Genomic DNA, 23,789 nt, shown 5'->3' on the forward strand with positions numbered 1-23,789 from the left:
AAAAAAATCAGTCTAAATTATTTACATCAGCTAGGATGGATGTTTGTAACAGCAGTAGCAGCACAACAACGTCGTATCTTTTTATTCAAGGATCTCAAAGCACTTTATAAAGCTGAACACAGTTGAGAGCTTTGTCCCAATTTATGGAAAGGGTAGTTAAAGGGGGAGAGCTTAGCAGACTTTGGTGGTCCAAAGACTATGTGTGGAAAAGTCCCTGGGGCACACGAAGGAAGGGAACACTCCTGCATGGAGAAACCTTGGTGCAAGCCAGGCAGAGGGTGGCATGGATGGCAGATATACCAAGATCATGGTGGCACTGCAATTTTAGCTATGCCAAAAACCAAGAAGGCCAAAAGGGCACGTGCTGATAACTTAGTGCTCACCCTCAGTGTCTTCCCTGCCTGCCAACCCTTTCCTGCTCCACGTGCAGCCTCTCTGCCTTGCTAAGCCGGGGCTGCCTTTGCCTTCCCTCCTGCTGCTTTCCTCCCAGTGAGATCTGTGGGTTAGAGAGGGGTGGGAGCAAATAAACCTCTAGGACTATGTATAGTCCACCCATAAACCTTTTAAACTTTGGTCAAAATCTTGTGAGGGTGTTTCAATACGTGGTGGTCTCTCCATGCCTTTTTGGGGGGCATACAACACTAAAGAACAGCTAAGCAGTTAACAAACCCGATGGTTGGTCTGGGATTTCCTTTGACTTCACAGTTCAACTTCACTTTCTTCTCCTCGGAATCCAAGGGAAAGATCACACTGGTCGGCTCCTGAAGGAATACGGGCCCATGCGGCATGTTGTCATCTATGGGAAAGGGAGGAAAATCACAACACTTATTGATGGAAGCCCCATATATTAGTTGCAAAAAATTTAAAGAAAGAGGCTATATATTATTCACCCTGGAAAAGATGTGATAACTGCACTTTTCTTTACAAAGACAACTGATTTTTCAAAAGCCATTGAACCCCCATGAGTGCAAAATTCACTAAAAAGTTTGTTCACTCAGTAGAGCATGGATTTAAATTTTACATCAGACTCAAATGAATGGGAACAGGCATGACCCTGTTCTCCTAATACAGCTCAGTTAAAATCAGAATGCTTAGTTTCACCTTCACAAATTGGAATATTATCTCTGTAAGTTAAAAAGCCCTTATTAAATACAATGGAGCAATAACACAAGCAGGAAGTCCGCTGGCATTTACAGCTCCTGCAAAACCCCTCCACTACTGCGGCCCCGACATCCCCCGCCGAAGCGAAACCCCGGGGCAGCCGCGAGCCTGAGCAGAGCAGTAGCACTTCAGATCATGCACCACACGTAGCCGTTTTACAGAGTTTGTAGCTGGCAATAGCAAATATTTCTTTTTCTTGTGTACCAGACCTGCAATTTCTCTTTCATTATGCCTGGGACTAAAGGTAAGCGTCGCTTAATGGAAAAGGTAGATTGGTTTGATGAAAATTACAATAATAAAAAAAACAATAAAAATTCACCTGAAACTGGAAAGACTTAAAAAGAAAATTTAAATTTAATTCTTCATCTCCTGTCATCTTTGACATCTCCCCAGGCTGAGCATAGCACCGAGGCAGCAGGGTCTCCACGGCAAGAGGCAGCCTGAGCAGATGCTGTTTCTGAGCCCCACGACGCTGGGAAGCACCAAAACTTGACCAAAGCCCCTCTTTGCAGGAACCCCAAGGCAATTTTTTCCTCAGACTGAAAGAGCTGTCCTAGGGGGTTCCCCCAAAAGGGAGCACCCCAAGCACACAGCCCCATCACTTGGGCTTATTCTTAAGGATATGTTACTGATATGTGACTCTGACATATCTATTCTTCCAAATGCATTTTGCATAATCTCTATCTTTAACTTATACCTATGTGCAACTTGCTGATACAGAAAAAAATAGAAAAATAATAGTAATAATAATAATGCTAATGAGCAATGACTTCTTCCCTCTTCCACTGGTTAACAAGTTAAAAAAAAAAAAAAATTCTAAGACCAGCACTTAGCGCTCCAGAAACCGGCATTAGTTGAGATAGGGATAAACTCTGAGAGCAGCCGCCAGCACCGAGAGGAACAGAAGAGGAACAAACCCTGCAACAGGGTGCAGATAAAATTACTTGGAGTGCCTGTTCTTTCTTCTTTCTGTTATTGCTGCCTGTGTGTAACCAAGATAAGCAAGTCGAAACTATTTAATCTTCAGCCTGTAGAGTCCTGTTGCTACAGCCTGATGCGTGATTGAAATCACTGCAGACCAGGTCCCACCTAACACAGTGTGCAACAGAAGTAGAACCACAGTACTTTGTAGCACACGAGAATTTGATCCAAAGAACAGCAAATGTATATTCAGTAATAAATAAATTGTCAACTAGCTTCTTCCAGAAACTAAAAGTATCTGCACCATAAATAGTGTGCTTTCAACTAATTTACAATGCTGTGGGGTATAAAACAGATCTAACATGTTTCACTCAGCATCACCAAATGCTTTTTGCTATATCCCAGAGTCTGGTTTTGTGAGAACAAACTTTTGCTATCCCGACAACTTCTAACCATGAACTGTAAGCATTTTTTATAAAAGCAGGAGCTTCCTTTCTCTTGCAATAATGCTCAGGAGTTGCAATCATGGAGCAGCAACAACACGTTTTTGCTTATTCTCACCGAACGCTATTCACAATCTGGCAGTGCCATCCAGAGCCTCTCCCATAGTCCGAGGGCTCTCTGCTTGCCCTCTCTGCACTGCATTCACCACTCGCTTTCAGACAAGCTAATGGTGGGATACTCACTTGGTGATGGGATTTCCCAAAGTTTCATTCCTCGAGCTCATGGAGGAGACCAGTGGACCCAGTGCAAACGTTTTGCTGCCCTGAGTTTAGGACAAACTGCAAGCGAGACTGCTTCCTAGAAGGAGCTTTTACCCCCTGTCACTTGAAACCAACTCTTTACTGCTCAGGTTCAGCCTCCCTAGAGATGTGCATTTCTTTCCCGAAGATTTCCCAGGAAATTTCAGTAGATTTCAGCACATTTCAGTGCAGTATGCGGTGTATTACACCGTGATAGTAGATCGTTGAGAAGAACCCTCTTCTATTCCAGCTTCTCCTGATACTGCAACATTTATTATAAAATAATTTCAGTGTGGTCCAAATGGTGAGTGCACATGCTGCACCCCCAGCACCATGACACCAACATGCACAGCCTCAGCCAAGGTTAATTCCGACGGGCAGGTGAAACAGCTCCTGTTCCTGCCGAACATCAGCCCCTGTGATGAATATCGTTAGCTAAATAGAACTGCTTTAATTTTCATTGAAAGTTATGGCCAATTTGAGAGAAGGCTTAATTGAATATTCCACACTGTGGGGAAAGCTAATAACTGAGCTGGAGAGAGGATTCTTGGAAGATATCCAGGATAAATGATAAAAATCCTCCCTGTTTGCTGCTGCAGAATTAGTTTCTGCCGCGTACACTGGCACATCTTCCTCCAGCGTCACAAGTCAGTATTTCTTCAAGACAAAATTTCACCTTGGGAAGTGCAGCTCTTCAGGAAACTAAAAATGAAATAGATAGGACAGCTCAAGGGCGCCCCTGATTAAAATAGCCTAATGCTGTCCAAGGTTGCTCAGCTGTATTTTGTCTTCTTGAGTACAGAAGGGCTAAATTGGCTGGCTCTTTATTTGTATTTGTTGCCCATTGCTTCTATTAACATCGGTATATCAACTGCACACACAAGTGGTGCTAATAGCTTGATAAGAAACAAGTCTTTATGCCAGATATTTGTACTACAAAAAATCTTGCAAACTTGTTAGCGAGTGAGATGTGCTTGAGGCACTTCCAACGCAAACGCAGACTGTGTTTCCAAAGAGGAAAGCAGCCTTCCTCTGCTCCTGCCATGGTCAACCTGTGTCTGCAAGGAAAAATGCTCACAAAACTACTAATTACTTCTATATGTGTATATACATATGTATATGTGTATATATATATATATATATTCATTCCTCCACCATGCAACACAGCCAGAAAGCCCCCGTACCAAAAGCGATGCAGGTTGATCACCAAGGGGATCCTTCCTTCCCAGCACCCAACCCCACCTAGCACAAAAGGTAAGAAGAAAATCTTCACCCTAGCAAATTTAGGCATGAAGAGCTGCAAGATTTCAAACAGCGGCAGTGTCTGACATGGACTGGCTAGCCCACTGATGAGTGAGCCACGTGTCTGCGGCATTTTGCATTAAAGACAAGGTTAAGCACATCCATCCATCCCAACACGAGTGCGTCCTGACCTTGCAGGAGCGCCTAGAGCCTATCAATTACGGGAGGTCAGGAATGGGCCCCGGCCGTCGCCTCTGCCGGGATCTGAGAGCAGAAATAAATGTGCGAAAGCCGCGCGCGGTCGGGCTCCCGCCGGCAGAGCTCGTCTTTGAAGCCTCTCCTTCCGCCTGACGGCTCTACCGTGCAGCAGCCCGATTTCCCCTACTGAAATGCCGCCTGATTAATTACGGCAAATGTTAACAAGCCAGCACTTCTCTCATAAAATGTCGTTACCTGATCGGTACACGCAAAAGCAAGAAAGTTTGGCTTTTGCTTAGTCTTCTGGGTCTAGACAACGGGGGAGGAGGTAATTCACGATGCAGCATAATGAATGACTTGTCCTATGACAAAAACTTCATTTAACAGAACGTAATTTGTGTTATCATCTTTGTAAGTCAACACTATGATTATGATCACAGATGTTCCCTTCTATACACGATAAAAGCACATTTCTCTCCATTACTGCAGAAAATCACCCGTTTCTTCACCAAGCAACCATCTCCCTGAGTCATCACAGCTGACATCAGAAAATATACAGATACACTCAGACTGCTAAGGATGATAGCCCAGGCTGGAGCTTGGGGAATAGCAATAACGACTGCAAAGAAAGAATAAAGGGGACTGGGGGACCTTCAGGTCCTTCGACACATGATCAGTTACAAAAGGTCACAGAGAACCTGCTGCATGCTCATACCAACTATGTAATGTGTTGATTTCCAGCTCTGAAATAGTAGAAACGGCCAAAGGGACATTTCTGAAAGATACTTTTAAATAACAAATCAAAGCCCAATTTCTTCTGATGTCTTATTAGTTAAGTTTTAGCCCTGAGGAAATCTTGGAGAGGAGGTATAGAGCCAACTTCCAAGGAGTACAATAGGAAATTAAAATTGTGTCCTAACTAACACTACTACAAATGTTAACCTTGGGTACTAATCAAAAAATCGCATACATATTCTTATTCTTGAAATAACAGAAATAACTATAAACTCTTCTTTCAGGAGATGAACAGTATCAGTTTCAATGGGGTTCTTGAAAGCTGACAGACAACAAAGCAGAATCCACTCCATCAGCGGGCATAAGAACACCAAACCCAAACCTGCTAAAAACCTGCCATAAACATCTCTTTCTCAAAAAATAACTGCCATATCTAAGCATTTCAAATGATCATTTCTTCGCTTTGTTGCTCACCTGCAACTTTTGTGGATTTGAGCTGTGCCTAGAAATACAAAGGCCAGAAGGCACAAGCATGTTGCCAAAGCAACCTTAAGGCAAAATCAAAGACTTGGCTCTTCAGTTCTTTGACACATATTTATCTTCCCCTAACACTATTGCTATAAAGACTCAAGCTATTATATCATTGTGTAATTGGTCAAATCTGCTATTGTAACAGCAGAGAAAAAAATCACTCTGTTGCCCGAGCTCAGCTTCCTTTGGATTCAACAGTGCACACAGGCAAAGTGAACATGACCCTAGCACCCAAGCACTGAGGCTACTAGGACTTCTGAAAAGTGGGAACCAACAGCTATGTTTGCATGGCCCGGAAGGGCTGTGCTCATCCATACACCTTGATGGATACCAAGTTGCGCTCAGCCACCTTAGACCTGCACCCTGAGGCTGCAGATTCCTCTGATGCTGAATGGTCTCCTGCAAAACGTATTTGTAGATCAGGTATCATAAATGTTTCAGAGGTCTGTACTAATTAACTATTGATTTATAGCAAAATTTAAGGTGTTGAGATAATTGCCTCCTTCCAAGCAGGACGAGTATCAATATTACAAGATTTTCACTTATCAGAGGTATGGTAGATACTATAAGCTGAATACAAAAATAAAATAGCTGAATTAATATATCTCTGTGCATTTTTTTGTTCACATAAAACATATTCATGTACTTCCTATGCACGGCATTTCCCTGAATTTCAGTTCATTGAAAGCTGGTAACGGAGGCACGATCCTGGTGTGGAGTATGAGCGCCCGGCCAGCAATGCTCCTTGCCCCCATAGCAGAGACAGTACAAGGTTATGAAGCAGTCATGTTGAAACACCCTTTTGCTTTAAAATCCTGGAGTCTTGGTACAGAAAAAGAGATCTGGAAATAACCCACGATCCCTGTACCATCTACTGCTTGAAAAACAAAGACAACTCCAGCAACGTGTATGGGCTCCACACTGACTGTGAGACCAACTCTTCAGCAATCCTCAAGGTGACAGCAACTTTCTGTGGTGAGCTACTTCAAGGAGAAGCCTGGGGTGTTGTTTTCGGGTTAGAGTACACTAGCCACTGTCAGAAGCGAAGCTGAGTCCTGCCAACTCTTTATCCTGCTATTTACAGAAAGGTTTAGGCAATGGATTTCTTTCTCAAATATTTGTGAATAAGCAGATAGAATTACCCGTGCCTCGCGAGTAAGGCGATATCTTGCTAGGGTAGGGGTGAGTAATGGATGATCAGCCTGGCACGCTCCTTCCAAGCGCAGAACCAGGAACTACCTCATACGGTGTCACTGGACAGCAAACGCTGGTGCCCTGTCCCTGCTCATTAGTGCAGCACTGCAGATCCATTTGCTCTGGATCCTGGGCACGCACCTTGCAGTGATGACAGGAAACCACAACACGATGCAAGAAGACAGAATGACCTACCACAAATTCAACATTTACCACAAATACATTGCGACGCTTCATGTATGAGGCCATGAGCCCATACTCAGTAAGGAATGATAAGAAGCATGGATGGAAGCAGTTACCTGGGAAGCTGCACAGGAATGAGCAAGGTGAGCACATTCATTTGGGTCTCTTCTATAAAATATTATAGGCAGAGGCAGCTTCTAGGCAACTGCGTCGTGACCAGCCTTCCTGTGGCATATTACACTTCAATCTGTGCATTTTTCTCTTTGATACTATTTCTAGCAAGTTCAGCCTGTTGTCAACATAACAGATTTCAGTGCAACCGAAAATGGAAAGGGAGGGAAACCTGGTGTTTATAACACGTTATGTATTTTTACTTTTGGTGCAACACTGTTAGCAGCAGCCTGCAGTTATCTCCAGCTGCCTGGGAAGGAATCTGATGCCACCCCAGGTATTCAGAGTTTTAAAAGAACTGACTTATGAAAGAAAATAACCTCCCCTATAAAACCATGGAAAAAGGTAAATCCAAACCATTCTTTCAGTCCTTGCTGCCCTACATCTCCTCTTGAGACACGCCAGGCTTTGCACTGCACAGCACCGCGATCCTGAGCTGCTTCCTGCATGGGAGAGCTCCGCCAGCTCTTTCCACTGCTGCCGAATCAAGAAAGTGCTTAATCCTCTCAACAGGACCCAAGACTATAATCCCCAGGTGCCTACGTTACATAAATGGATTTAAGGCATTTGAAGCACGCTGCTGGGACACTGGGCTGGCACCCCAGTTAGCGCACAGCTCCATAACTTCATTGAAGTCAGTGGAATTGCATCAATACAGGGTACTCAGGAGTTGTCTCTGTTTATGTTAGCGAAACCCTGCCCCTCGTCTTCCATCAGGGGATGCATCCAGCATCGACCAAGGTCACTGCTGCTGACCACCAAGGTGCAAGAGAAGATCCTGGAGTGCATTCGGGGAAGTCTTAGGAGTCCTGAGGGACGACTTGCCCAGCCTGCCACTGTATCACATGTGTCCCTTTAATTTTTAAAGAATGTTGGGAATTTCACGTACTTTCCTCATCTATACAGACCAAAGGCTTTTCATGCTGAGGAACTCCATACCCGGAGCACAGACTGCGCTCAGTGCAATCCTGCACAGACCTAGACATGGCTTTGCAGGAGGCCCCAAATTTAAAACTAATAAAAAGAATACAAACCTATTTTTTTAAAAAAATTAAAAATATAAATCAATTTATTTTATTGCTCAGTAACAAACTGTTTTGCTGAGCTGATGTGATCTAATAGCAGTTGCCTTATAAACAAGACCCATGTAGGACCAGCCAGCCGGCCACAGAAACTTCAAGGCAAATCAGATATCAGAAACCTGGTGCAAGTTAATAAACGTTAGTTTTGCAGTGTTTTGCTATAATTAACATAAAATCTATGGAAGATGCTGAAATAGGACTTGACATACTCACACTACTAGTGCGGACACCGTAACCATTTGTGGCGCTTTGGCACCTGGACGAGCACCAGCTCCAGGATGGAATTTTGTTTTCTTTCCTTGTTTTAATAAATTACAAACCAGAAATTAAAAGCAAGAAAGTTAAAGAAAAACATTTAATTTCACTCTAGTGAGGAGAAGGCTTAATGGGTAGGCAAAATAATCTGCACTGCTTCAACATTTTTTTCATTGCAATTAAAAGAACTAATGGATTCCTCAGCTTTCACATTTAAGGATTATCCTGGATTGAGGATGGCATGATAAAGAACGTACTGACAATTTTTCAGATCCCTCCAAGACAAGCAAGCCCATGTCTAAGCACTCTTTTCTTTAGAACTAAGGGCTTTGGCTTAACATAAAGCCATACTGCCCTGGTGAGGAATAAGCAGGTAGGGTAATTGAAGCAAGAGCAACTCTTTCTGGATTGTTGTTGTAGAATCCAAGGCACATGGGATGTCCCCTCTTGCCCTGCCAATCCGCAGGCCCCTGCAAGGGGGTCTGGCTGCCGGCACCCTGCAACAACTGGGGAACTTTGGGAGAGCATCCAGGAGAGAGCCCAAAATAGTGCAAAGACAGGAAAAAGCCTTTCTAAAAACTGTCATTGCTCAGGTATGCAGGATGTGGAAAAGAGCTTTCCTGGCCCCATTGCTGCACCCCCACAACATTAGATACATGCCCACTCTCCAGCCTTTACCCTTCCCAGACAGAAGATCTTGAGTGGATGAAGCCTCTGCCTAGGAACTGGACTTAAGCATCTCAGTGGCAATTTTTCCATTCCTATCATCACCTTTGGTTTAGAAAAACAGAGTAGATTTCAGTCGCAACCAACCTGTTGACTGAAGATCGTGTGTCTAAAATTAAGCTTTGCAATTCAAAGGATGTATCTGAGCTGTACAATAAGAAAATAACACTATTCTATAAATAATTACAACCATTTGCAGCCCATTAAAACAGCTATGCCATGGTGCTACAAGAATGAAAATATACTCCAATAACTACAGCAGGAATTAGCTGCAAAAGTCAGGCTGCTGAAGTCATGTGTTAAACGCTGACTTTGCTGACACTTCGACGTGTTTCTGGGCCTTGCACTCACATACTACAATTAAGCAGATCTGTCCCTAAATTAAGCACCAATTAATTACTATATCCTCCAACAAGATTTAAATGCTGATAAGAAATTTCCATTTTGAGTTCTTTGTCCTTTGAACTTCTGGAGAGCGTTACGCACCCAGCGCTCGGAGCCGGGCCGGCGCGGCACTCCGCATGCCTCTTCCCACTTCCAATTCACAAAAGCAAAACCTCTTTAGAACCAAAATAAATACTCATCTTAAATTCAATGTACCCTGACAGCAAATAAGTTTGCTGTGCTTACTTCAGCATGAATAAAAAGCCCGCAAGGAGACTCCTACATAAGAGTATATTTACAAGTTCCATTACCCACTGGAGAGATTGATGTAATAAACCCATAATAAAAAGCCTCATGTTATGGATTTCTCTAATGTTTCTTATCAAACAGCCTGTATTATCTCAGCTGATGTATTCAATTTAAGATAGGTTTTCAATAAGTGCCTCTGAGGTTGTTCTCCCAGGGCTTTTCGGCCATTCCCGAGTTGCCACCCCGGGGCTGTGCACAGACATCTTGGACATGGGAGCCCCATGGTGGCCTGTGCACCCATCCCGACCTCCTGGCTATGGGCACGGCTCACGGCAGCACGAGCCCTGCTGCCTCCTGTATTTTTAATATTAGGTATGAGCAAACTGTTCCACACCACATGAAGCAAGTACATGGAAACTGCTGTGTACCTCTCCGAGCTGCCTCCTATTTTCAGCATATTTTTAGGTACCCAAGATAAATGGTATTAATACAGTAATATAGTAATATGTAGTAAATGGTATTATATCGGTGCAAGTGAAGATAATATTTTTTGTCTTCACAAAGTAATTCATTGATTTAAAGCTAGTCAGAGGAAACCATTCTTGTTTTCACAATGCTTTGACCTTAACAGAAAGCTGAAGTTAGAAAGAAGGTAAAACAAGGGCTTTATAACAACATTAAAAATAAATAAATAAATGAGTTCGCAGTGTGAACAGGGTGACGGGCTGCTGCTGCGATTCTACACCTGGCTTTTCAGCAGTAATAGCCACAACAGCCAAAATGACAAGCAGAGGGAGTTAGGAGAAGATGCTCCTATTTCAGCTCAAGTTTTCAGGACTTTGACAGGTAAAGTTAGAAGCGTCAAACCGAACACTCACCAACTTGCAGCTATCTGGCGAGTGAGACTGTACACAGCGTTCAGCCTGCACAGCAACATGCTGAAACAGCCCAAATTCACCATGTATTGGCTCTGGTCAGCTAGATGAGACCATCCTTTCTGTTTTGCAACACGTTAGTTGCCTTTTGAGTACTTTTTTTTCTGTATTATTTGATAGCCTCTAAAAGGAAAAGGATGCTCAGGACCAAGATTTCATGCAACATCTTGAAGAAATTATAGTAAAGAAAAAAGAAAAAAAGTGTCCTTGATGATTTTGGTGTTATTTTTGCTCCTAATGTGAATCCAACCCTAGCAAATTAAAACAGGAAGAATTAATTGGATATGCAAATGAGATTATTCAGTATATAAATCTAATTACATACCAATTTGCTTTAACAGCATGAAGAAGAAAAAAAATGTTCTTTATAAATGGATTGTTTTAAATAACCACCTGTAGCACAACAAAGCGCCCTGCAAAGGCTGCGTCTTCAAGGTGCTCGTCGTTCATGTCAGTAGGACAGGGGAAACTTCATTTCCAGCCTGTTGCAACCAAGAACCAAATGACACAGAGTCAATTTATGCCTTTGAATAACTACTTGCCAGTAAGAGTAAAAATTGTCAATGAGATTACTGGACATCACGAGGCTACAGAAGAGCTGTTATGGTCATTAATATCCCTGTGCACCTGCCTGTAGAGGATCCCAACCCCAGTTTCCTGAAGCACACGCTGCATCCTGCCCATCAACCACCCAGTGACCTTTGTCACCTACCTCTGCTTCTCGGGTCAAACAGCAGGTATGGAAAAATCACCCTCCGTAAACACGGTTAAAAATATGCTCCAAAGTATAAGAAAAGGAGTATTATCTTTACGTTGGTAGGACACTTACCAAGAATGTTACTATTACGAAGACTTTGAACCATATAAAATCTGTACTCAGAATGGGATACGTTCTTTAAATATTGTAAAAAACAAACAAACAAAGTTATGGTGATAAACAGACAAAGGAAGCAGGAGTTCTCTGGAAAAAAGCCCCTTGCACATCAGGGTCGTGCTGGCGAGCAAAGAACGGCCACACATGCCCACGGCAGCGTTTCTCCGGGAGAGATCCGATGCTCCGATGCGCTCCGCGCACGGCCGAGCCTCTCGCGGAGGACGCAGAGCGCCGAGCGCTGCAGCTGTGTCACTCTATCATGGCTTCTTTAGGGAAATCAGACAGCTTTCTAATTCACCAGCCCACATGCACGCACCCCGACGCTCCTGCTCCAAATGCAAGAGCTCAACCATAGGTGCTTAATTCTGAAGTGTCTTATCGGCAGGTTCTGGCTATGCTCCTCCTCACACGTGTGCTTGGCGCTTCCCACAACACCACAAAAGGATACTGGTTTACTGACATGCACCTTTTTATTGCTCACATCGCTGGAGTGAGCGCTCTGAAGATCCCTGTAGTCTTTCTTTCTTAAGACTTGTAGTCTTAAAATGCACCCCACTGCATTTTAAAGGATTTCATGGTGCTCCAAAAGATAATTTAAAAAAAATCACCACTTTTGCAATACCTTCTCTCTGCAATTTTTCTACTGCAGAAAAAAATCTGTCTCATTTTTCATGGAAATGCTGAGATTCACCAAATAGCTGCTGTTGCACAGGGTTTCTCTTTGGCTGCCCCCAGGTGGGTATGGAAATACAGTGATTTTTTTATTTTATTTTTTAAAAAGAAAAGCATTTGAACCTGGCTTGGAAGCAGGAAGCCTTGTGTAAACTTGCAGAATAAGTGCTTGTGTTCTTAGTTTTCCAACTATTTTACTTAGTTTGATCTTGGACTTACTACATCTCACTCCAACCCAGCCCATGGCTGCAACCTGTAGCCTCTTCTAATGCTTCTTGCTCACAGCATCAGTGTAGTGTGAGAAACACAAATATTGCTGTTTTCTTATTCAGTGGAACCTCCTTTTTCTGTGTTATCTTGCAGCTGTATCCTCATAAATCTCGATCTAACAGTTTAAAGAAGGACCTCGCATCCTTTGGCATCTTCCCTTAGGGAATTTTGTCATTTGCCCTTGCTACTATTTTCTCATTGGATTTTACTCTTTGTTGTTTTTGGATGGGTAATGAACACAAGTCCAAACAAGCAAATATTTGTACATAAACATTGCTGTGACCATAAGACAGAGCAAAATAAACACAAAAATGCTTCTTTAGCCCCAAGAGCACAGTCCCCAGCAAACAAACCTGGCTCTTACCCGTGAGAACATCCCTGAGGCGTTATCTGTAATGCTGCTGGCCTCAGGGATCACTATTTTATGACTTGAGATGAGTATTAAAACTAAAAGCACAAATGTGGTGTGCACTGAGTTCTTTTGTCACTTAAAAATCTCTGCAAGCAGTGTATCTGCAGCATTTATTGTATATTTTAGGTTGTATTAATAATGAAGGGTGGCTCCAGTTAAGTGCTACACAGACTCCGGTAATACCTTCGCATGGTTTAGCTAACACATTTCTCATTTATGTATGGACTGGATACAAGTACATTTGTATAGTGAAACTAATACATTTTTTATTAGTTTAAAGGCTATGTGGGCAGCTGCACAGTTACTAATGAATTTACATGAGATCTTCCCAAGTCTTTAGAACAATTTAAATAGTTTGCAAACTCTCCTCGCCTGCTCACTCTCACCAACAGCACTTGTAAGGGAGAGCAGGGATGAGCTGCAGAACAGCAGCAGGTCCCTGTTTCTCCATGGCATCAAGGATAACTAAGACAAGCCTACGAAAACATCCTGCAAATTATTAAGTATAGGACGATATTAACTCTGGAAATTTCACTGATTTGCCAGTCACATTTTATCAGCTGATGGATATTAAAAATTCTTCTTCTTCTTTTTTTTTTTTAAAGATAGGATATCTACCAAACTACATAACATTGCAGTGGTTACCATGGTTTTTAACTGCTATATTTTCACTTATCTTCTCCTGTCTATTTCTACAAGGAAGCAGGAAAACGCCACCGGATTTCTACAGTTAGAATAAGGGATCGTTACATTTAACCAGTAATTGGATGTTACAATGAAGAAAAGTTAAGCTGAAAAAGGAGAGAGAAAAAAAAAAAAAAAAGGCTAAAAGCCTCTGTCATCACTGTAGTTGCAGCAGCTCAGAGAGCCGCGGAGGCTGCTGCTGACTCACACGTGTCAGACCTAGCAGGTTAGCAGCCCTTCGCGCCTCCAAAACACGGGCAAACACACTCAGCTTGCACCGCCGTGAAAAAACCACAAAGCCACCAGCACGTTTATACACAGCGTGCATGTTTTAACAACAGCCAGTGGCTAAACAGGAACACGACTCGAGCCAGTTGTGAGAATGAACCGAAATCACAACTTCTAATAAAAATTTCAAAAGTTTGATTCGGAAACACACAAAAAAGTAACAGGAAACACGCTTCACTGCTTGCAATGACCCCATTAGAATATCCTTTTGCTAGGAGCAACCACCAGTGTTGTAGGCGAAAGATAAGATTTCTTTTCCCCAAATTCACAGGCTGTATTCTTGTCTCCTGTGGTGTTTTTATCCTGTTTTTCCCCCATTCTCAAAGGGTCCGAGCACAGCTGCCACATCTGGATTTCTTGCCCCAGCGGTGTGGCTGACGCGTGCAGATGTTGGCAGCTATGGGCTGATAGGGGCAAAGCACCACTGCAGCCCCAAGTTGCACTGAACTTGCTCAGAATGGCCCCAAACTTCCAGCAACACTGACCTGCTCTCTCGTTGTGCTCGACCTAATTCCCGAGGACACTTGCAGAGGAAGACAGGTTTTGTTTGTTTATAAAGCAGGATCTCATTGATTTTCAATGTCATTTCTTTTCCAGAAATGCATGCACTATTTGGGGATGAGAAGCATTACCACATCTTGACCCACAAATTCAGGGTGGGGATGATGCAGAAGGACAATTCCTGGTGTCAGCTCCCACTGACAAGGTGGTTTTGTCACACAAATGAGCTCTAATCCTTCCTCAATGTAGCATCCAAGGGACCCTCATCCCAGAACCCTGCAGTGTCTTAATTAATGTGACTAATACCTGTCAGATTTGGTTCTTTAGCTATGAGTGAATAGTACACCATGTCTCACAGAGAGATCCTGTTCTTAATATCCATTGCATGCGTTTACAATAAAAAGAGTCGGAACAAACCACCTTGTTGCTTTAAACACAGTCTAGATAACAATCCAGCAGCTACCACTGTGCACATTGGCTTCTTCTGGTCCAAACGTGTGCACCAACTCCATTACATACATTGGTACAGATGCTTTGCATTTACCTGTGTGTCCGGAGCTCTGACAAATTATTTGTAACAACTCACACTACAAAGCCACTTCCGAGAAGCTTGCAAGACAGACGTATTAAATGAGCAATAAAACACAACTTAATAGGGTCGATGTTAAATTAGTTTCAATTATCAAACCCCATTCTAACCAAATGCCTGCCTGGCTCACATCCAGCATTCACGTAATTTACATAGCAAAGTGGTTCACTCTCTCTCTTCTAACTGACACCATGTCTCTACCTCCCCCTTATTGGGGAGCAACTTTTGTATCTTGTCCTAAGTACACGAGTACCTTTTCGCTGCCGTGCTCTGGGCATCACGTTTGCATTGCACATTCAAGCAGAGCCCAAAAGCCATGCCAAACTCACGAGGAATTTTAGTTATTGCCATAGCCCAGACTTCAGCAGTGATGCTCAGAATCACATTATAGTTCCTAATTCCCCTACAAGGCACCTTAAAAAGAGCAGACCATCTTCGTAAGTAGACTATTTGGCACAAGGAGCTCAGAAGCAATTTCTGAGCGGCTGAAGCAGCGCGGCCTCATCCCCATTCCGGCAGCGCATCCACCTCCCCTGCTCCATTTCATCTCGCTCCATCTCCAGCATCCTCCCCGTCGGCAGAGCTCCGAGCCCCCCGTCTGCCCGCCTGCTTTCAAGTCCTGCTTCAAATGGCTTCTGGTGAAGCCCACAGTATGAACCTACAGAAAATACCTCTTCACATAGGCGACACTTTCCAGCGATGCTGTAGGAATGAGGCTTGATCCGGATCGCAGGGAGTGTTTCATGTTGGCTGTGTACCCAGAGAGCAAGGTTGTGGGGGCAGGAATTACCTGTTCTTCTAAGTTTCACAGAGCACCCTCTATATTATCGGCTTTTCACAAGCAAAAATGGCGATAAAAATATCCTAAAGTTTGTTAGTGATCTACTTTGTGTCACTGAAATGCTTATAAGGAATTATACAGCAGATAAGGTGCACATGATAAAGAGAAATCTGTCTAAATTTATGCTGTACCCAATACAGCAGACTTAAGAGTTCAAACAAAGCCTTCTAACGGCTACTATACATTGTTAAACCAAGTATGCAATATGGACCTGGGATGTTTTATTAATGGCATTTTCCCTTAAAAAAACATGTAATCTTTGTACCTTTAAACTCAGAAGAATGGAATTAAGACACATCAACATATTAAGACAGATATATTTTTCATACTTTCACTGGCACCTGGAAAGTTTAATTAAGTTGAAAGTCACCAACTTCAGCTGAAGATGCTGACTGCTGCCTGGCTAATTAGTTGCCTGTCTCATTGATTAGCAACTTCTGCAGCACTCGATTACAAATGGCTGTAATGCTTGCCTTGCTTCACAGTCTAATTAATATGATATAGACTATTTAACAATTGCATCCTGGTTTGATTTATGAAGCTACATCTGTATATTTTATTGCTAAATACAAATTTCAAATGCAGAAGGAAAAACAAATTGAAGCTCCCAAGTGATAATTTAGAAGTTTGGCCTTTTTCATCATAATTTGTAAGGAAACTTTTTTAGCACTTGCCACAGGGAGCCCGTTCTAGCAGCCACAAGAGTGACAGCGCTCGGCAAATGCTCCAATAAACCAGCACTAAATTCTGTTCCAAGGAACGAGCCGCGCTCCTTGGGAAGGGCACCTCGCCTGCCGCACACTGATGCGAAAGCAAACTGAATTCCCCTCTATGCAGCGCACTAGCACAGTTGTTATCACTTCCATGATATTCCAGCCTGGCAGTTCACAGCCTGACGTTTTCTAAGAAACATGCAATATTTTTCCTACAAGGCAACACTCATGACCTCAACTTTTGCCATAAAAAATTGTTCTTATTGCCAATAAAGAAGTATTTTGGATGTACATTCTCCCTAATTTGAGATGCTTGGAAGAGTAGATATTTTTGTAATTCCCTAAATGAGATTTAATTTCAATACCTACATGCAAATTTAAATGCAAAGAAGCTAAATTGAAAAGAGGCATCACATAAAATGCACGGGGGATCAATACACAGCCAGATAGTTGGAACATCTGCTTATAAAAATGTCTCTATATTCTTTATCTGTTTTATTTAAAGTACACCATCTTACCTCAGTAATATTACTCAGAGAAAGATGTAATTAAACTTGCCCAGGTGGACTCAGGAGCTAAACATAACATACCCAATCTTTCACATGAAGAGGAGAAGAAAATTACTCTGATATTGCCTCTAACTGTAATTCTGTAAATTATGGCCTAAATCACCGACAGGTTGCATCTATCTTGGGCTTCACTGCTGACAGATCAGGAACGTAAAACAAGTATGGACTTCTTGAGTTAGTTCTCTGGAGTAGCAGCAAAATTTGTTGCATAATCCCTAAATAAGCATAAATTACACATAATCACAAACGTTTTCTCATCTGCACTTTAGAATTGAATACATCCGAGTGATGCTGCAGGACCCCATTTTGATGGCTAAAAATCTGCTTACGACTTCAATAGATTGTTTCTCACTTCAGATTTAATTACTCTTAGCACCAAACTCTTAGCTCAAATAATTCTTTCTCTCTGAAGCCTATTTTCTGCTATATTTCTGCTCTCTGTTTTCCTAGTTCGAACCAAGCCCATCTCCAGTTTTCCCTGTGATACAAGAAGTTCGTTCTCTCCTCATTCCAGCTGGAACCCCCCAGCGTGGATGTCCAGAATTGCCCAAAGGATTCCAAAAGGCCAGTTCTCACGTTCACCTTATTTGGTGCAGGTTTCCTGGGGGAGTCAGCCCCCAGCTGCAGCGGTGCTGGCATCGTGCCGGAGAGCAGCAGGTGCCGAAAACAGCCTGGCACGTGGAGACGGCCCCGCTGCTCTCCTAGAGACCGGCACCGCTCAACGGAGCCACCCGTGGAGCTTTACGGAGACGCGTGGCCCACGCACGTGGTGATGGTCCTGGGACCAGGCCTGGAGCAGGAGATGTTTCACACTTACATCACGCTTCTGTGCTGTAATGCACAGTAAAATGGTAATTAGCGTTATTACCTATCGCGGTGCCTGCAATTCGGCTGATATAATCATTTATACTAAGGACGCACCTTCCATCTTCAGGGACGGTCTAAACTTGCCCAGGTTGCACAGCAAGCTGCATTACAAGAGGAGATGAAATGGCCAAGGAAAACTTCCACGAGGGCTTTCACTGTACCAGCTAATATCCACACCAGCTAATGCCCATACCAGCTGGAAGGGCCCAGTACAGCAGATGACACAAGTGACCCAGATGGAGATGACAACAGCCCCACACCTTTGAGTCTTTATCCCAAATTGAAATAGAAATTAACTGTATGAAGCTTAATGGTTTACATAGCTTTTCTCTTATTTACAGGAATCTTTCTGGTTGTGGCATGAGGTCAAGGCATCTGAATTCTAATCAGCAACAAAGAGCACACAAAGCAGATGAATAACAAGACTTCTCGCTAGGGATTTGTTAGCCAGTTCTGAAGATCCAGGAGGCCCAGCAAGGATTTTATAGATCTGGGGCAATTACTTTCTGCAGTGCCAAAACATTTTGATACCTTCCCATCTCTTTCCTTATTAATAGAGATCAGAGAGACTTTCTTCTACCTGTTCTCAGAAATAAGATGAACACAAGTCGTTTTACACATGGAGGTCACAAAGAAGGGCATATTCTCTCCACTGGTACCTCATAGAGAAATGAAATGCTACGTTATAGAGAAATAAAATTTGGAACGTAAGTTTTACAGGAAAATTCTCATCTGAAAGTAAATGTGGAGGAACTGAAGATTTGTATCATGTAATTTTAATAGGCATAATTAAACTTCTTATATTACGACCCACATTTACCCCCAAAAATGAAATTGTGGGGGGGAGGGGGACAGAAGGCCTGTATGCTCTTCTCTAACTGTTGGGGCACTGACTTCTGCTGCTGCAGCCACTGGGAGCTTTGTGATCTCAAACCACTAAATATTATCAATGGCAAATCCTAACGTTGACTTTCTTTCCTTGATCACTTACAGCTGTTCTTGCCACAAAAGCAATTACTTTTATAGCAGCACGTCCCATTAACACCACAAGCATTCTCAGCTATGACAAAATTGTCCCTTGACATGGCGAAAAACATCAATTTAACCCTACTCAACAGGCAGTAACAGTGTTTGGAATACAGGTTCTCGCACCTTTCTGGAAGAGTGGGGAACTTGGGGCAACGATCTCTAGGAGTTCGACTCTCTCACAGCCTGGTTTCAGGCCGAATGCTGACAAGGATGAATTTTTAGTGGAAAAATGATATTCACAGATTTGCTGAAGTTGGTGCTATGTCACTGAGCTCTGTAAAACTGCATGCATCAGTGTACAACTTATTCCTAAAATTCTGAAAATACTGGAGCTGAAGAGAACAAAAATCACCAAATAACTCAGGGGAAAAAAAAAAAGAAAAAAAAAAAAAAAAGAAAAGAAACAACCCGAAGTATTAGTGAAAAAGCTGTCCTGAGCTGCAGTGGCATCTCCTGTGAACTCCAGGGTGTGCCAAAACCCAGCACTGTGTCTGTTTGAGAAGTGATGGTGTTAATAGGAGTCATTCAGTGTTTATCCGTTCAAAGTGCTAGGCAAACATTAATTAGGCAGTCAGGTATAGAAATGCAAAGTGCTGCAGAATTGACCAAAACATAAATAAATTAATTATAGCACTGCAACAGATTAATCGTTTTCTAGCTACCCACTACCAACAAAGCACCACACATAGCACTATACAGGACTAGCAAAAATGCTGAACAAATTGAATTGCTGCATCATTTGAAGAAGACCATAATTTAACATGTACAACAGTACTTCTTGGTTTAATTATTTATATTCAGACATGGAATTAGCACTATTTCCCTTTTATATTTAACCTACATCTACTTGGACAAAAGCATGAATTCAAATAGGCTTCTGAATATTCATCTTTGAATCATCTTTTACATCATTTCTGTATTTAAATTTTTAAGAGATGACTATCCACGTTTTATTGAAATTCACTAGGCACTAGTGAACAAACTTTTATGTTTTCTGACAACACTCCTGCTTTAGTTGTCAGAGACTGGCATTAGTGACTACTTGTTACTGTATGCTTAGCTCTTATATAGGACATAACAAATAAAAATAGACACTAATTTAAGCCTTATGTTATTTTGAACTAACTGAAAGACAAAAAATATTCTATCAGATCCATATCTTTTCTAAATAGTGCAATATATTTTTAAATTCTGATGTATGTATACAGTCACCTAAGTGAAATTATTGCTTTTAGTTAACCTTGCAGCAGGTTTTCTAATGTGCACACCTACTTACCAAAGGGAAAACCAGGTCAGAGAAACCATACGAATCTCAATTATAGTGATTTTTTGTGTAGCAATAGGAAACACTTGAAAATATATACATATATATATATATATATATACACACACACACACACACACCTTTCCCTTCAGGAAATATATAAATATATGGGCATGCTTTAAATATTGTGGTCTGAATAACTACTGAGGTATTTGGTTATGCTGTATCACCACACAACAGAAGGAGAAAGAATGCCTGAACAGATATTTCTAAGCATATTTTCATGTTTTTAAAAAAAGTACCCAAAACATATGATCCTCAGAGAAGTTTCTCTTCTTTTTCCTGACTTCTGTTCTCAAGTGCATAGTTCTAGATTAGAAATGTATATTCTTCAACAGATAAAAGGTGAAATAAGGCTTTTCTTTTTGCCTTAATGAAAATTAAATAATTTATAGGAACACCTGTGGAGTCAATGCAGATGCTCCTAACTTTTGCAGATCGCTGCAATTTCCCTGAGCCGTCCCTGCGGTCCCCGCGGAGGCTCCGCAGCTCGCAGGCTGCGCCGGGCTGCCAGGAGAGCCCTCACCAGCAGAGCCGCTACCCCAGCTGCTGCATGTTAGTTTTCATAGACTATTCTGCCTCTTGTCTTACTCTCCCCTTTTTTTTTTTTTTTTTTTTAAACCATCATCCCCACTGCTGCTGAAATAATTTGACAGCCCTAGCAAATCAGAGTTATTTGACACCAAAATACTATGGGAATCATTTGCAGTACTGCTTCCCAAATCTGAAATCCGAACTAAAGGCTCTTGAAAATATACCAGGAATACCTAAATTGATATATATCAACCATCGAGCCTGCAGAAAGCATCATTTTTATAGGGATAGGACTGCTGCAATGCACATGACATGGCATTGCAGACCTGCTTGCAAGCAATTCTCTGCCAGCTTAGAACCTGTCAAAGCACATTTAAAATGGCTGGGAACCAAAATTTAAGAATAAGTACCAGTAAGCACCAGAATAAAGAGGCTTTGTGTCTAGCTAAGCAGAAGAAAGTCAACACTATTCTCTGTGGTTCACTATTACCCAAAATGCTGAAAAAGTACCCTGGCAATAAACATGCATAAAAGGCAGGAAAGGACAAGTTATTAAAGAAAACAGTAGCAAAAATTCTGAGAGTCAACCAGCAAATAAACTAGAGTAATAGAGAGGAACACTGTGATGACATAAACATGCATTAGAAAACTAACAGTCCCTATTCAGAACAAATTACACGTGAAGGAATAAAAATGCCTTTCAAGGAGAAAATTAGTGTGCCCAGAGCAGGAGAAATTGGCATCCAGGTCCACTGGGGCCTAGGAACTGTTTCAGGAAAGGGTAAAAAAATCTTATTTTGCCCAGAATCTCTGCATGGCTGAGGTGACCTCTGGAGACCGTCTAGTCCAAGCCCCTGTTCAGCTTTGGGGGTTTGATCATCCTCACAGTAAAAAAATATTTGCTCTGGAAGTTCAACCAGAACTGCTGGTGTTTCACTTGGTGCCTGTTGCCTCAGTCCCATTGCTGAGAGGAGTTTGGCTCTATCACCTTTTTGGTAATTCTATAGTTAAATAAGGACATTTACCGAAGATGGTTATAATGCTGAAATATGTTACTCTAATTATTTGTTAAATGAAGCAAGGTCCTAGATGTGCCGCTCCTCACAATATCCTTTTAATCGAATTTGAAGCTATATTCTATGTAGGCTTAATTGAGCATTGAAATACTTAGCACCAAACACGGGAAAACAACTTTCATCAACAGCAACTTTGAATTAAAAATGCGTTAACGCAGATCTTCGAAACATCAAGCGTTTGCTGTGCAGACACTAATCCATATTAAAGGAGCTCATTAAGAACTTCAGTTTGATCTATTCAGCAACCTTTGCTAAGGCCATTTATGGAGCAGAGACTTATTTTGCCACTTTATCGCTAGCATATGAAGTACGGTGCACTCTTGCAATTGTGTTCAACGCGGTAGCACTTCTGCATCAGTTTTCAAAGGACACTTTACCTGCCAGGCACACCATGAGCGACTGCAGCACCAGCAGCTCCCATAGCACCCTCATCTTCAGGATCCAGGTCAAGGCAGGCTCGAGGCTAGTAACTGGAGGGCAGAATAGGGCTCCTTCCAAATTTTTATGCAACCTCTAATCTGTAAAAGACAAAAGAGAAATTATTATTACACTTGGGATTGCAACTTCTCCTGTTCGTTCACAATCTTTCTCTCCAGCACACTCGCATCTGAAGATAAACTAAAAGTTTTTGAAGCATTAAAATTAGAATCATTTGGAGAGGAGTAAACAAGCAGATTATTAGTGGAGATGTCAGGAAAGTTGCAGAGGGAACCAACTTTGCAGAAGCAATGACCTGAGTATGGCAAGCAGGAGAGGCTCCACCGCAGCTGGATCTTCCACCAGGCTGGTTAGACATCGCTCAGTTCTCCCAGCAGTAGGTTCAGACATTGCAGTAACCCAGAGTATAACTAGGTAACTCCGCAAATTGCAGGTAAGAACAAAGTTACAGCAACAGGAAATTTACAGGCCAAGCAAAAGCAGCAAGACATAAGGCTCTGCTTATCCCTGCACTATATCCCCCCGCTGCATTAGAAAAAGAGAGAAACGGCACCGCTTACGAAAGGAACCTTTTCCAGAGCAGGCATTTAAATATTAAAAAATAAATAAATCAAGTCAGACACACATTCTTATAATTTATTCATATCACTTAGGGCTGGAAGTTAAGGGGTTTTCAAGCTTACAAGATAAACCGCATGACTAATAGCATGTGAAGGGGTAGCATCAGAGGTCTATGCTTGCTTTTGTGAATTAAAATTGGTAAGATCCTTCTAATAAAGTTAAGCCCAATACACTAGGAGGGCTAAAAATCTGTATCTTCTGATCTGAAGATGCAGTCTTTATGGGGGTAGAGATTAACTGAATATACTCATCCCTGCTCACACACTGATTAGGCTAGCTAGGGATAAGCAGGAAGGGTTGATCAATGAAAACTAATAACATCTTATGTGAATTATTAAAGTATTAATTATTAATTTTTGTAGAAAATATCATCATAGGCCTCTCTATTGATCTACCCAGTAAAGCAGCTACTGCCTTCCGTGCTTGTAAACACTTCCAATGGTACGAAAGTTAAAAATGTAGGTCCAGGGAAACCGGAATCTGCCCAAATCATGTGCAACACCTCTATTTACTGCACAGGCTTTGACGACCCGGCTGACAGGAGGATGAGGAGCAAAAGGCTTCATGAAATGCCATGGAAATGGCAGTTCCATCTCATGTTCAGCTTTCTCATTTCTCAGCAGTGTTCCCTATTTCACATTAGATCTTGAAAATGCTCCCTTAGAAACATAGCTGCTGCTCCAGCTGCTTGTTCGCAGCCATGTACAGACTGTGGAAACACGCTGCCTTTTTACGGCAACAACTTCAGAAGAGGCAACATTTGTGCTGGAGCAAAAG

General features: G+C 42.1%; 1 protein-coding gene across 2 annotated transcripts in view; it reads right to left on the reverse strand.

The window, feature by feature from the left end:
- Positions 1-22,441, reverse strand: part of LOC104572130 (contactin-4) — a 119,205-nt gene extending 96,764 nt beyond the window's left edge. For both annotated transcript variants that reach the window (XM_088532076.1, XM_088532074.1), the window contains exons 1-2: positions 22,331-22,441; positions 670-796 (exon numbers count right to left, since the gene is read on the reverse strand). In XM_088532076.1, the coding sequence (XP_088388202.1) occupies positions 670-796; positions 22,331-22,385 (182 nt within the window). In that variant the 5' untranslated portion in view covers positions 22,386-22,441. The remainder of the gene's footprint in view (positions 1-669; positions 797-22,330) is intronic.
- Positions 22,442-23,789: the final 1,348 nt, after the last annotated feature.

The sequence above is a fragment of the Tinamus guttatus genome, unplaced genomic scaffold (genome assembly GCF_059628265.1).
Source record: "Tinamus guttatus ecotype Peru unplaced genomic scaffold, ASM5962826v1 Tinamus_guttatus_pri_ptg000451l, whole genome shotgun sequence".
Classification (NCBI taxonomy): Eukaryota; Metazoa; Chordata; class Aves; order Tinamiformes; family Tinamidae; genus Tinamus; species Tinamus guttatus.